General features: G+C 35.7%; 1 protein-coding gene and 1 long non-coding RNA gene across 2 annotated transcripts; both read left to right on the top strand.

The window, feature by feature from the left end:
• Window positions 1-7,876: 7,876 nt before the first annotated feature.
• On the top strand, window positions 7,877-12,040 carry LOC144550633 (uncharacterized). The gene is made up of 3 exons (XM_078298620.1): window positions 7,877-7,884; window positions 8,446-11,183; window positions 11,554-12,040. The coding sequence occupies exons 1-3, from the start codon at window positions 7,877-7,879 to the stop codon at window positions 11,910-11,912; spliced, it is 3,105 nt and encodes a 1,034-aa protein (XP_078154746.1). The 3' UTR covers window positions 11,913-12,040.
• Window positions 12,041-12,576: 536 nt separating this feature from the next.
• On the top strand, window positions 12,577-13,729 carry LOC144550677 (uncharacterized). The gene is made up of 3 exons (XR_013510534.1): window positions 12,577-12,814; window positions 13,120-13,520; window positions 13,609-13,729. It is a non-coding gene; the product is annotated as an uncharacterized LOC144550677 (long non-coding RNA).
• The last annotated feature ends 772 nt before the right edge of the window (window positions 13,730-14,501 follow it).

Here is a 14,501-nt window from a genome sequence, read left to right as displayed (position 1 = left end):
CTGCATGAAGCGGAGAAGAGAAATGTGACGGTTCGATGTACCACGGTGGTCGTCACTTATGCCTTTGTATGGGTTGGATATGTAAAAGCCAAATCAACTATGCATGAGACTGAAGATGCATATTGCATCTTTGCAATCGATCATCGCCAGTGGTTTCAACCGCCAATTCCGGAGAGCTACTTCGGAAATTGCATTGGTCCGGGCATTGTACAAGCCAAAGTTAAAGATCTCGTTGGCCCGAATGGTTTTTTTGAAGCATGTCAGGTTATTGGCAAGACCTTTGACGAAGCGAAGAGAATCGGGATACAAAATGCGAAAGATTGGATGAAGAATAGTTTGGAAATTGGATGTAAGAAGCCATTTGGAAGTTCGGGTTTGATCAGGTTTAAGGTTTATGATGTCGGTTTCGGGTTGGCGAAGCCGTCAAAGGTTGATATTGCATCTATTTCATACTCTGGTGCTATGGCTGTGGCACCAAGTAGAGAAGAAGGTGGGGTTGAGATTGGATTGTACTTCACACAACAAGAGACAGATATGTTTACAAATTATTTTGAGGAAAGCCTTCAATACATGTCTTACATGCATTAAGTAATTGATTGTATTAGCTAGTGATTTTAGTTGGAGTTCATAAACTTTGTTGTGTTTTAGAATGGTTTTCTAGCTTGACATTTTGTATTATTGTTTTCTGGTATTTGTGAACAACATTTGCTGCTGGATATTTTTTTCTGGTTTTGATATGAAAAAACAGATTTTTGGGTAGCTGTCTTGAGCAGCACTTGGTGGCCTATGTGGCACTTGGTTTTTTGAGTTATTCTATTTTGTATGCTCCAGTTTTCTGGTTTTATGGGGTTTTGGAAGCTTATCGAGACTTGCTTTAATACCATGTTATTTTTAGCGGGACATGTACCAATGGATCTAAGGCTATTTCTCAGCAACTTATAACAGGTTTGAAGGTGAATGAGTGTCAAACAGAACAGAGAATGACATTTCTAAGACTGAATGGAGCTTGACTACATTCTGCCCTCTCTGTAATTGGTTTGTTTGGCCGAATGCGGGTTGCATCTCAGGATGCGATTTAGTCACAATCTTCCATGTTGCATCCTAAAACATCTACAATGAGGTTCAAACTTGATCAATTCAACAGTTATTGATTTAATTCCTCCAGAATGATCCAAATTAATAGCTTAAAAATACCACTTCAAATAGTTTCCACACATAATTTCTAACGGGATTGATCCACAAAAGAATTGTGTAATTGGAAATGCTTAAAATTTTAATGTCATTCCACACTTCTAATTACAACAGGACTGATCCAAAAACAGAATTTGGGGTAAAATTAAAAATGTTGAAAAATTTATGTCAGGTAAAAGGTTTGGAGTATTTGGAACTGTGTTGAGTGCATGAAATTTTAGCACAATGATTTTGGATATTTGTGGAGTTTGTGGTGTGTGAGAGATAGATGGGCTTAGATATGTATTAAATTAGTTCTCATTGGGCCCTTCTAAACATGAAGCACATGTACTGATGTACAGGCCTATATATGGAGTTTATGTGTTGAAAGGGCTAAAAGGGTTAGGTTTGGGTCCAGTATAACCCGAGAGAGGCCCAAAAACAATTGTGAAGTTAGTACAACATGGTGTCCTGTGAGCAGGAGGAGGTTTTCACCGATTATTGAATGAATGAAGATGAAAATATATTTTACTTTACATAAATTAGTGGTTTCAAGTCAGAGAATAGCAGGTTGAACAAAACCAGTAATCATCCATCCGATTTCTAAAATGTTGCACACAGTGTCCTCATGCTCCGAAATTTTTATTCATAAAAACTAAAATTAAAAAAATATTAGAAAAATAAAAGTTATCGTGGAATTCTAAAAATAAGAAGGCAATCTCATGATTTGAAGTTTCTGCAGGACGTCAAATAATCACACAACTCACGTCAAAAATAAAAAAATAAAATAGAGAAAGAGAATTAACGTTGTTGATAGGATTTGGAGTCCCACTTTAGAAAATTTTTTTTTTAATCTTTTCCGATTGCTTGTCTTATTTGACGTCCCATATTTAGAAATTTTATTTTCCAGATTTTATTCTCATTTGGAATCCCACTTATATTTTTTTATTTATTTTTAGTGTGAGCTGCGTGATTATTTGGCGTCCTGCAGGGACTCCAAATTAAGAGGTTGTCTTCTTATTTTTAATATTATTTTTTTTCCTTTCGTTTATGCATCGCACTAAATTTATCTCATCGAGTATAAAAATAGACAATCATAAAACATTCTGCAAATAACACAAATAAATATAAATAAAGTTTGGTTATAATTTAACCACAACAGAATTGGTTTGCTTTAGTCTAACATACCAACTTAATTAAACAGTCAAACAAAATACCCACATTTGTACCGGTAATTAATTTAAATACAAAAGTTCTATCTCCTACTTTGTAAACCCCACCTCAAAAGTTCATCATCAACAAGCCACCATAATCATACCGAAAACAGTCAAACAGATTCGAAAGATCTTTTTTTTTTTTTTTATTGTTGGTGGGAGATCCACTAAGAAATATATTGATGATAAAAAAGATTTTACAATGTCATTGCATAGTCCAATTGGACTTCAGCAATGTTGGTCACCTATCTATATATAATTTACATCATATTAATTAAATTGAAAAGAGCTCCAGTAGTAAAATTAATTAGAAAGGCCTCTATAATGTCCAAGCCTCCACTCTTTTTTGCTCTAACCAAATAGAGTCCAGTTATGAACATCAATTGCTGCTACATTTATTAACATATATACTCTCCCACCATACCTCGGTTGGATTATTTCCAACTATCATCGGTAAGTTTAGTTGTGCTCTCAGACCTCTCCAGAATCAGGAGGCATAGGCATGATATCTTGTTTCTATGTTATTATTGTTGCACAGGGCACATCCGTGTTACCATTGCCCCTAACCGTCAGTGTCTCTTGTGTTAAGATTTTATTTGCAATCATTAACCATAAGAAATTTTTTATCTTCATAGGTATTCTTATTTTCCACAGTATTTTATGATATGGCGAGCTAGATCTGAAAGATATGTACATGTAATTACTTCAAAAACAAAAGTTCTATCTCCTACCTTCTGAAACCCAACTTAAAAGTTCATCACCCTAAATTAATTAGACAACCACCATACACAATGAGTTCACAACATCGATCACAATACACAACAGAAGGCTGTGGTACACAAACACAATCCTTTGGTTAATAGTGTGCTTGGAATTGCACAGAATTGAAGTAGCTAGGATTCAACAGGGAGGTTCTCGGTTTCATTCACATTCGATGCTGGGTCCTCATAGAAGTTGTTTGAGGGCTCATGATTCTTGTTGTATATTTTAGGTTTAATTTATGGATGGGGGTTTTGTCCAAACGGTTTTGGACAAAGTCTCATCCAAAGCCGGACCTTAACTGTCTGATCTGCATCAAAATTTGTACTTACATTTAAATTTATTAAGTTTTAAATATGTTTGCACAAATCTCAATGCAAATCACTTAATTTATTAGTCATGTTGTATTCTTTAAGAAAGATATTAGTTGTGAACTTCTATGTATTTTCTAATCTATCCGAATATTGCATATTATGTTTTTTATATGAGTAATGTGTTTGTTCAACATGCTGTTCTCTAATTCGAAAACTACTAATTTGTGTAAACTATAATATATTTTCATCTTCATTCATTCATCCTCAAATCCGTACAAAAATAAAAATAAAAAAATAATTATAAATGCACATGAGAGGACATTTTCTTTCTTATTTTTTTAAAAATAAATTTCCTTTTTTTCCCCTAGTATATATAGAGATGATGAGGTTCTTTCTAGCTTAGAGATGAGGATTTGAGGTTAACTCTGATTTGTTGTTCACTTGTTCTTTATCAAACTTTAATCATAATTAGTTAACTAAATCTTACTTTAAGTAACACTACAGCAAAAAGGAGAATCAGCGACCGGCACTGATGCCGGTCGTTGGTACTCAATTTCTCAAAAGAAAAGGAATTTAACTCAAAATCAGGCGACCAATAGTATCAGCGACCGGTGTCTGTACTAGTCGTTGAAAGTTTTTTTTTTTTTTAATCGTTGAAATATTTTTTGGGTAAAAAAAATAAGGCGCTAGAACCATCTCCGCACATAGTCCTCCGCGAAAATCAAACCCTATCTGCCCCGGTCAAAACCCTTCCCCAAAACCATCTCCCGCGCTAGATCCCACTCAGCCCTAAACCCTCTCCGCCATTTCTCTCTTGCCTCAAACCAACGGCCCTCGACATGTCCCTCTCTCTCTCTCTCTCTCTCTCTCGACACTAGTCAGAGGGCTGCTTAGGACGCGGCAGCTCCATGGCCAAACGCTGGAAGCGATGCGCCTCCGCGCCGCTGCCATCCTATCGTCGTCCACCGCACCACTCCTTCCCTCCTTGGGATGCTCAATCAGGTCCGAGCTTTTTTTTTCTCTCTACCTTCCTAACATTTATTTCTTTGGTTTCTATTATGTACTGTCTGGAGTTGATTGGAATGCTATAAATTGAGGATTTGGTAAAATTCAGGGTCTGTTTGGGTTTAAGGATAATTGGGTTTAAGACATTTGTAGATATATAATAGTAATTGAGCTTTGGGCATGTCATCCTTGAAATTTTTGGTTTTATTTATCCTGTTGAAGTCAACTTTGGAGTAATCTACGAGCTTTTTCAGGTTACGGCAAGTCATTTTGTCAGGTCTTCAGTACAGGCTTATAATTGGGACTCAGTTACTTGGGTCTGGTCAGGTCAGATGCATCCGTAATCTCTCCCTCTCTCTCTCTCTCTCTAATCTTCACTTGTTTCTATGCATTTATCTATATTTATACTGTTGTTGTTGTTTCATATTTTGTCAAGTACAGCATTTGGGTGATAAATCTGATGGCAAAAGCATTACTAGTTATAAGTGGAGGATGGTTATTTCCTATGATGGTACCAGAATTAAAGGTTCAAAGTCTCTCTCTCTTTTTCTTTTATCTTCTCAAATTCCAATTATTAATCCATTATCAGAAAAAAAGGGGTAATTAAATTGAGGTTTTATTTACATGCTGAGTGTTGAGTGCATGGTATTTATGTTTGAATTTTACATGCTGAGTGTTGCTTATACTGGTATGTACTGGGATGGTTTCATTACATGTATAATGGGTTTTTTATTTTAACCTTTTACCTCCATGTGATATATTTGTTCTATAATTGATGATGATGTATTTGTTGTATGAGTTAGGCTATGGTACTATGCATTGCCCCAAAGCCCTCAACTTTTCAAGCAAATGCTTATGGTATCTGGTTTCGAGAAATGTTACCAGATTGCAAGGTAATATACATCATTTCTCTTGTTTATACAAATTTTGTAATTTATAATATTATTTGGAGAACCTTTCTGTCTTTTAAAATTCTTAATATATTATCTGTGGATGAAAAATATTATACTTATATATAATGTTATATGGAGCACCCTTCTGTCTTTTAAAATTCTCAATCTAATATTTTAATTTATATTACTGTTCATATTTAAACAAAGTGACCTCTGTAAAACAGATGCTTTAGAGATGAGGATATCTGAGAGCTGACAGACAGCCTGAGTTCACACAATTGAATATGGAAATGTCTTCTATAAGCTTGTAAGCTTGTAATAACTTTGTAGAAAAATATCAATGTGTGTATATATATGTGATGACTTTTTATTCATGTTATATGATATTATGTTGTATGTCAATATAGAATTGTTGTATGATATTTGATATTAAATTCGAATCGAGCTATTATGTATGTTATTATTATTTGATATTATATTCAAATCAAGCTACTATTTGATATTATTGTTTGATTGATGTGAATGTTTGGTATGTGTGGTACCAATTATTAAATGATGCAAATTTAAATAATAAAAAATATCCTAAAAACCTGACAAAAGAGTATCAGTGACCGGTTTTGACTATTAGCAACCGTTTTTTTGGTCGCAGATACTTTTTCATGACGTCAACAAAAAAACAACAGCGACAAAAAAAAATTGGTCGCAGAAAAAGTATCAACGACCGGGTAACGTTTTTCAACGACCGGTGACGTCATCGGTTAAGTATTTGCGACAATGCTTTCAGCGACCAAAATATCAGCGATCGGAATCAGCTTTCAGCAACCAAAATAACTATCTGCGATCGGAATAACTAATATTAAAGCAAAGAGACTTGACTATTTTAGTAGAAATTCTAAATTAAATCATGTAAGGAATTTTATTACTTTTGAATGAAGGACTTTGTAATTAAGGTATACAAAAAAATTAGATTTTAATCTATCAATCATGTAAGGAATTTATTTCATTTTATTTATCCTGACAAAGGAAATTAACCATCCTCCTAGATCACTAAACTTAATAAGGGAAATGACAAGAGTGAGATTAAGCGGGAAGACATATTATTGATAAATTGTCATACGTTGTTTAATTTTTGTTTTCATAATTCTATATTTATACATTGAGCAGACATGGCAGTGTCTATGTTACTAGCCATGTCCGTCATAATCGCTTGTGAAAACTCTTTTGCTTATGGAATAAAATGTCGCTTTATTATATTGTTATTGATAATGTATGTAATGTGAATACGTCTTACGTAGAAATACGTGACGGGTTGTCTTAGAGTGATACGTTGTGAGTGTAAAATGAGTCACAATTCCACTTCCATGTCCCAACTTTCATAGCCAGGCATCATGATTTCCAACCTGATCTTCACGGTTAGAAAATAAAGTATTCAAAATTCCAAGTTCTTTCTAAATCAGCACTAAAAGTCTAGAACGACTCATGAGGGACTTTTCTAACCTTACATCTACGGATGTTGGGCAACCTTACTACCTTAGTGGAACTTTAATCACAATGATTTTTTTTTCTTTTCTTTATGCATCGCGCTAAATTTATCTTATCAAGTATACAAAATAGACAACCATAAAACATTCTGCAAATAACACAAATAAATATAAATAAAGTTTGGTTATAATTTAACCACAACAGAATTGGTTTGCTTTAGTCTAACATACCAACTTAAACAGTCAAACAAAATACCCACATTTAAACAGTCAAACAAAATACCCACATCTGTACCTGTAATTAATTTAAATACAAAAGTTCCATCTCCTCCTTTGTAAACCCCACCTCAAAAGTTCATCATCAACAAGCCACCATAATCATACCGAAAACAGTCAAACAGATCCGAAAGATCTGTACATGCAATTACTTCAAAAACAAAAGTTCTATCTCCAACCTTCTGAACCCCAACTTAAAAGCTCATCATGACCCTAAATTAATTAGACCACCATACATACACAAAGAGTTCACAATTAATATCAATCACAATACACAACAAAAGGCTGTGGTACACAAGCACAACCCTTTGGTTAATAGTGTGCTTGGAATTGCACAGAATTGAAGTAGGATTCAACAAATAAGTTCTCGGTTTCATTCACATTCAATGCTGGGTCCTCATTGAAATTGTTTGAGGGCTCATTCTTGTTGTATTTTTTAGGTTTAATTTATTAGTCATGTTGTATTCTTAAGAAAGATATTAGTTGTGAAGTTTTGTGTATTTTTTAATCTATCCGGATATTGCATATTATGCTTTTTATATGAGTAATGTGTTTTGTTCAACATGCTGTTCTCTAATTCGAAAACTTACTCATTTGTCTAAACTAGAAGATATTTTCATCTTCATTTATTCATTCATCCTCAAATCTGTAAAATAAAAAAATATTAAAAAAACAAAAAAAAAACTATAAATGCACAGGAGAGGACATTTTCTTTTCTATTTTTTTTTTAAATAAATTTCCTTTTTTTTCCCCTAGTTATAGAGATGATGAGGTTCTTTCCAGCTTAGAGATGAGGATCTGAGGTTAACTCTGATTTGTTGTTCACTTGTTCTTTATCAAACTTTGATCATAAGTTAATTAAATCTTACTTTATATAATTAAGATAAATTTCATTACTGTGTCGTACTGATATTGTTTTGCATGTTGATTCTAAGGATATTCTGAGTTGAGTAGTATATATCATTCTCATACTTAATTAATTTCATTGCCGATCCCACTTTCATATTCCGAATTTAGACCTTATATGAGTCATATTCAAAAGACTCCATCCGTGCGTTGTAAGTGTAAACTGAGTCACAATTCCACTTCCATGTCCCAACTTTCATAGCCAGTCATCATGATTTCCAACCCGATCTTCACGGTTAGAAAATAAAGTATTTAAAAATTTAAGTTCTTTCTAACAATCAGCACTAGAAGTCTAGAACGACTCATGAGGGACCTCTTGTGGTCAAATTTTCTAACCTTACATCTACGGATCTACCTTTAACTATAAGAAGAGCAGCATTCTGTGAGAGAAATACATTGCCTCTCAATACACAAATCATGGGTATAGCCTGCTCACTATTCACCTCCTCTTAATTACCTTATCCTCCTTTTCTCTCGCTGCCATAGTAACCACTAGTAAAACTGATCTATCCGCACTTCTCTCCTTCAAGTCGCAAATATATGATGATCCATTTGGAGTCTTCTCCTCTTGGAATGAGTCACTGCACCACTGTCAATGGCAAGGGATCTTGTGTGGCCGGCACCATCCTGATAGAGTGACTGCTCTCGTTCTCGACTCCAAACAATTGTCAGGTTATATTTCTCCATCCCTAGCAAACCTCACGTTCCTCCAAATGATAAATCTTTCTGATAACCACCTGAGAGGAAGCATCCCGGTAGAGATGGGATACTTGGGTAGGCTACGTTTTGTCAACTTGAGTGTGAATTTTCTCGATGGTAGCATTCCATCGACTCTAAGTAATTGTTCAAATCTAGAAGTTATTTCTTTGAGAAAAAATAATCTCCATGGAACCATCCCATCTAACTTAGCGCAATGCAAAAAACTTAAAGATATCAATCTGGAGAATAACTACCTCATAGGAGGCATACCGTTGGAATTCGGCCTCATCCCACAGCTCCAAAGATTAGGACTGTATGACAATAATCTCACAGGATCAATTCCTTCCACCTTGGGCAACCTTACTAACTTACGGATACTTGTTCTTGCCGAAAATATGTTAAGTGGATTCATCCCTGATGAACTAGGGAAGCTTCAAAACCTCCAGTATATTGGAATTTATCAAAACAACATTTCGGGTGAAATACCACACTCCCTTTACAACTTATCAACATTGTATGGTTTGGAACTTTCTAATAACCAGCTTCATGGAACTTTACCTTTCGATATGTGCAATGCTTTACCAAACTTGATTGATCTAACCCTGTTTTCCAATCAACTCCAAGGACAGATCCCACCATCCATATCCAATTGTTCTGCTCTTATTGATTTTCAATTAGCTCATAATTACTTCAGTGGCGTAATACCATCTAGCTTAGGAACCTTACAAAATCTTCAAAGTATTATTCTTGAATCTAATCAACTGGAGGTTAAGAGACCACATGATTGGAGTTTCATGGATGCTTTGACCAATTGTACGTTGTTAGAATATATAACTCTCGGAAAGAACCAACTACAAGGAGTGTTACCTAGTTCTATAGCAAACCTTTCTAGTCTTCTTCAACTCTCACTGTCTAATAACCCAATTTCAGGAAGCATACCAGCAACTCTCGGAAAACTCAATAACTTAACCTGGCTTGACCTAGGCAGTATGTTTCTCAGTGGCACCATTCCGGTAGAAATCGGAAATCTTAACAAATTGGGAATATTAGATCTGGAGAATAACATGATTTCAGGTCAAATCCCATCAACTTTTGGCAATCTCACCCAAATGACCACGCTACTTCTAGATAATAATACATTAGAAGGGAGTATACCACCAGAATTAAGTAGCATGAAATTCTTAGAACTCCTTAATATTTCAAATAATAAGTTGGTTGGTGAAATTCCCAAAGAAATCATGGGTCTTTCTTCTCTTTCTATCAGTTTGGACTTGTCACGCAATTATCTAACTGGCATGTTGCCACCAGAAATTGGTAACTTGAAAAACCTACAATCAATTCGTCTCTCAAATAACAAGTTACATGGAGAGATTCCTAGCACAATTGAAGGATGCCAGGAACTTGAAGCCCTTTATCTTGATAGCAATATGTTCCAAGGAACAATTCCAACCAGCTTGAGCAAACTAAGAGGACTGCAAACCCTTGATGCCTCTAACAACTCGCTCTCAGGTCGAGTCCCTGAATTCCTGGGTACAATGAATTTGCAATATTTTAATATTTCTTTCAATAATTTCGAGGGGGAATTACCAAAAATAGGCATTTTCAAGAACGCCACTAGTGTAGATGTAAGAGGAAATCCAAAGCTTTGTGGCGGAGTGCCTCAAATGCATTTGTCACAGTGCATGATCTCACAACCTTCAACAAAGAAACATCACTCTCGAAGAAACATTGTGCTCATAAGTTCTGTTGTAGGTTCTTTTATTTGCATAACCGCAGTCATTTGCTTGTTAGTGATTTATTATACTAGAAACAACCCTCGAAACAATCCACAATCTGATACAGCTTTGAAATATGGGTTGAAGCCCGTTTCATACAATGACCTTCTTAGAGCTACTGAAAATTTCTCTGCAAAGAATCAAATTGGAAGAGGTACATTTGGAGCAGTCTACAAAGCCATTATGAGTTTCGAGAATGTAACAACTGTTGCGGTGAAGGTGCTAAACCTTGAGACACACAGTGCTTCCAAAAGTTTCATCTCTGAATGTGAGGCATTAAAAAATGTGAGACACCGAAACCTTATAAAAGTGTTGAGTTTGTGCTCTAGCATAGACCACCAAGGTAATGATTTCAAGGCTTTGGTTTTTGAGTTCATGCCAAATGGTAGCTTGGAAACATGGTTGCATCCAAATGCATGTATAGATCGAACATTCAGAACCCTCAGCTTCCACCAGAGGTTGAACATCGCATTTGATGTGGCGGCAGCTGTAGATTATCTTCATTACCATTTACCTGCACCAATTGTGCATTGTGATCTCAAACCTAGCAATGTACTTTTGGATGACGACATGACGGCACATGTCAGTGATTTTGGATTAGCAAGGTTTTTGGTTCGACCCAATACCATGCCTTCTCAATCAATGTCGAGCACAGGTGGAATCAAAGGTTCTATTGGCTACATTCCTCCAGGTATAGCAGATCTTTTTTATTTGAGAAGTACTTTTTTTTTAATATGTCCCTGCAACAAAATTATCCACCGACTTTGTTAAGTTCCAAAGAAACAATTCAAGTTTGTTCCACTAGCTAGCGAGGCTAAAGGGCAAAGCATTTGTTGCCTCATTTATACTCATGATTGAGACTTTTACCATCTATGCAGACTTCTTTAATTTACTGCTTTGGGCTAGATAATTTGAAAAATAATACACAAATATATGCATGATCATATGAACCCAAATTTGAAAAACTAGGTAAATTATACATATGTCAATAAGTAGAGTCACAATTAACTATGCTTAGTACTAAATTTAGGATTGTAACTATTTGACTTTTCATTGCCTAGAGTATGGAATGGGTGGTCGGCGATCAGTAGAAGGAGATATCTATAGCTATGGCATTCTTCTACTTGAAATATTCACTGGAGTAAGTCCCACAGACGAGAGAATCAGATATGGTTTGAGCCTTCAGAAGCATATTGAGATGGCTTTTCCTGACCACGTCATGGACATAGTTGACCCCCTATTATTCTCTGAAACTGATGGAGAACACAATCTGTATGCACCTGAAAATATCTATAGTTGTTTGGTTTCAGTGATTCAATGCGGGCTTCTATGCTCCAAAGAGTTGCCAAAAGAGCGCATTTCTATCAAAGATGTTATCAAGGAGTTGAACTCAGCACGAACAAAAGTGCTCAGGCCATAGATACAGAAAAAAAAGATCAAAAGAGAAGAAGAAGAAGGGCTCCGCTAAATATATTATGTGTAAAATTTGGATAGCAGTTGTGGTTATTTATGTTGTAGTATATATTTTGTAATAATGGATATTATTTCTTTCTATTAACAAATTAGGTGGGACTAGGTGTTTCGATTGAAAGACTTTTGATATGCACTCAATTAAATAAGAATACTGTAATGAGTAAATTGGATTAATGCTGCATATTTATATATCGGAGTATTTTGTTGTTCTTCTGAAGGATTAATGCATGGTAATGAGTAAATTGGATTAATGCATGGCCGCCTCCCAAATCTACAAGTTCTCAACACAGACTCCACAAAAATGCTAAACTCCTGGGGAAAATTTACTTTTTTTCTCATATTACAAATTGTAGCTTTTCTTCTAAATTATCCATACAACACTACAGCAAAATAGAGTTTCAGCGACCGGTATCAGTGATCGGTGATGACGCCGGTCGCTGATGCTCAATTTCTCTCCAAAACTAAAGATTTTCACTCAAATTTTAGCGACCAACTGTATCAGCGACCGGCGCCAACACCGGTAGCTGAAAGTTTTTTTTTTTTTTTTTTATCGCTGAAATTTGGGGTAAAACGCATGGGCGCCAGAACCCTTCTTCTCCGCGCCAGAACTCCAAACCCTTCTTCAAATTTTGATCGGAACCCCAAACCCTTCTCCAAAATCGATCGTCTCTCTCTTCTCCAAACATTTCTCTCTCGCCTCAGACCGACAGCCCTCAGCATCTCTCTCTCTCTCTCTCGCTCTCTCGCTGGACCAGCCCCGAGCCGTTTTCGTATGCGACAGTTCACTTTTGACTTGACCAGAGTCACAGGGCCTATCGAGCTGTCATCGCCATGGCTGGATCTTGAAAGGTGTTTTTTTTCTTTTCTTTGGATGCTGTCTTTTTAATTTCTGTTTGATTTATTCTCTGGTACAGTTTTGGACACCTCAATTTGGTTATATTAAATTGTCTAAGCTTAAGGTATCATGCTTTAATTGAAACAGTTTTTGGTTGTTTCCTTATTTTCAAGTTGAAAATGGCGACAGACCTACTGTCAATGTCAAAATTCTTGAGTGAGAACAAATTGTTAATGGATTTGAAATAGGATAAGGTTGTAATTAGACTTGGAATTAGAACTAAGTTCTTCATTAGTGGGCCTATTACTCAATGGTGTAGGTGACAAAGAAATGGCTTGATATTTTCTGTGGTGTGCTTGCTGAATTTTCTGACAACCGGAGACGAGGCGCCACTGGTATCTTCTCTCTCTTTTCCTTGCTTATTTCTTTGTTTTTGTGCCTTGCTGATTTCTTTGTTTGTCGTGATGATTCGTAGAATTGGATTTGATAGATCGAGTGCGTACTTTGATCCTGTTTAACTGATTTCTTTCACCAAATAATTGAGCACAAGGTTCAATTAAACTAAACTTTCTGGTCTAATGATAAACTGATTTCTTTGTTACTTCTTGAGCATTTGCTGCATACTTTGATCCTGTTTTGTATTGTCAGATTTCGGGGGGATGGAGACATACCATGGCGCTAACTTCAGAAGGAAAGCTCTATGGTTGGGGTTGGAATAAGGTATAGTAATTCGTAACTAGTTCAAAGTGGAGTTTATTTCATCTAGTATCTCATATTAACATGTTTTTGATTCTGTCTTTGTGGGTAGTTTGGGCAAGTAGGTGTAGGTGACAATACTGATCACTGCTATCCAGCTCAAGTCAACTTCCTTGACAATCAGGTAAATATTTATTAATGTACCAGCAAAGGCAATGGTAGTGATACTAATGTACCAGCAAAGGCAATGCTAGAACTACCATTTTATACTTAGTTCTGAATTTACCTATATCCGAGATTCTTTCACTTATTTTTTTTGTGGAAATTGTAGTTGATACTATGACAAAATTAGAATTGTTGTGTTGATATTGTTACTATTATATCTCAAATCAAAACCGTAAATTTGTATGATATTTGATGTTATAATTGAATTGATCTATTGTGTATGTTTTGAGAAAAGTAAAATGAAAAAAATAAAAAAAACTAACAGAAAAGTAAAAAACAAAAAAAAAAACTGACAGAATAGTATCAGCGACCGGATTTAACTATCAGCGACCGTTAATTGTGGTCGCAGACACCGTTTCATGACGTTAGCAAAAAGTAACAGCGATAAAAAAAATTGGTCGCAGATAAATTATCAGCGACCGGATGACGTCATTCAGCGACCGGTGACGTCATCGAGAGAATATCTGCGATAATGCTTTCAGCGACCGGCGACGTGACTATCAGAGACCGGAAAACCGGTCTCTGATAGTCTTTCCTGCTGTAGTGCAAACATACTTTCATCCTTTCAAACACACAATCAGAGCCCCCACCTCAGCAGACAGAATGCAATTGCCCTCATTACAACACAAAATGTTTCATTAAAACAAGTCATTGTCTTGAATCCAAAGTATCTGCTGACCTACTCTGCAAGCTCGTAAGTGTTACTTTGATTGAAGACTTAAAGGAGTTATATTGTAAGTCGAAAACCGACAAACAATGCATGACTGCATTTGATATGAC

The sequence above is a fragment of the Carex rostrata genome, chromosome 2 (assembly GCF_964058835.1).
Source record: "Carex rostrata chromosome 2, lpCarRost1.2, whole genome shotgun sequence".
Taxonomy (NCBI): Eukaryota; Viridiplantae; Streptophyta; class Magnoliopsida; order Poales; family Cyperaceae; genus Carex; species Carex rostrata.
The sequence above is the reverse complement of the archived record's forward strand: the minus strand, read 5'-3'. Positions and strand labels throughout refer to the sequence as shown.

Coding starts and splice junctions, on each gene's coding strand:
- LOC144550633 (XM_078298620.1), top strand. Junction 11,184..11,553: donor TATTGGCTACATTCCTCCAG/GTATAGCAGATC, acceptor TTCATTGCCTAG/AGTATGGAATGGGTGGTCGG.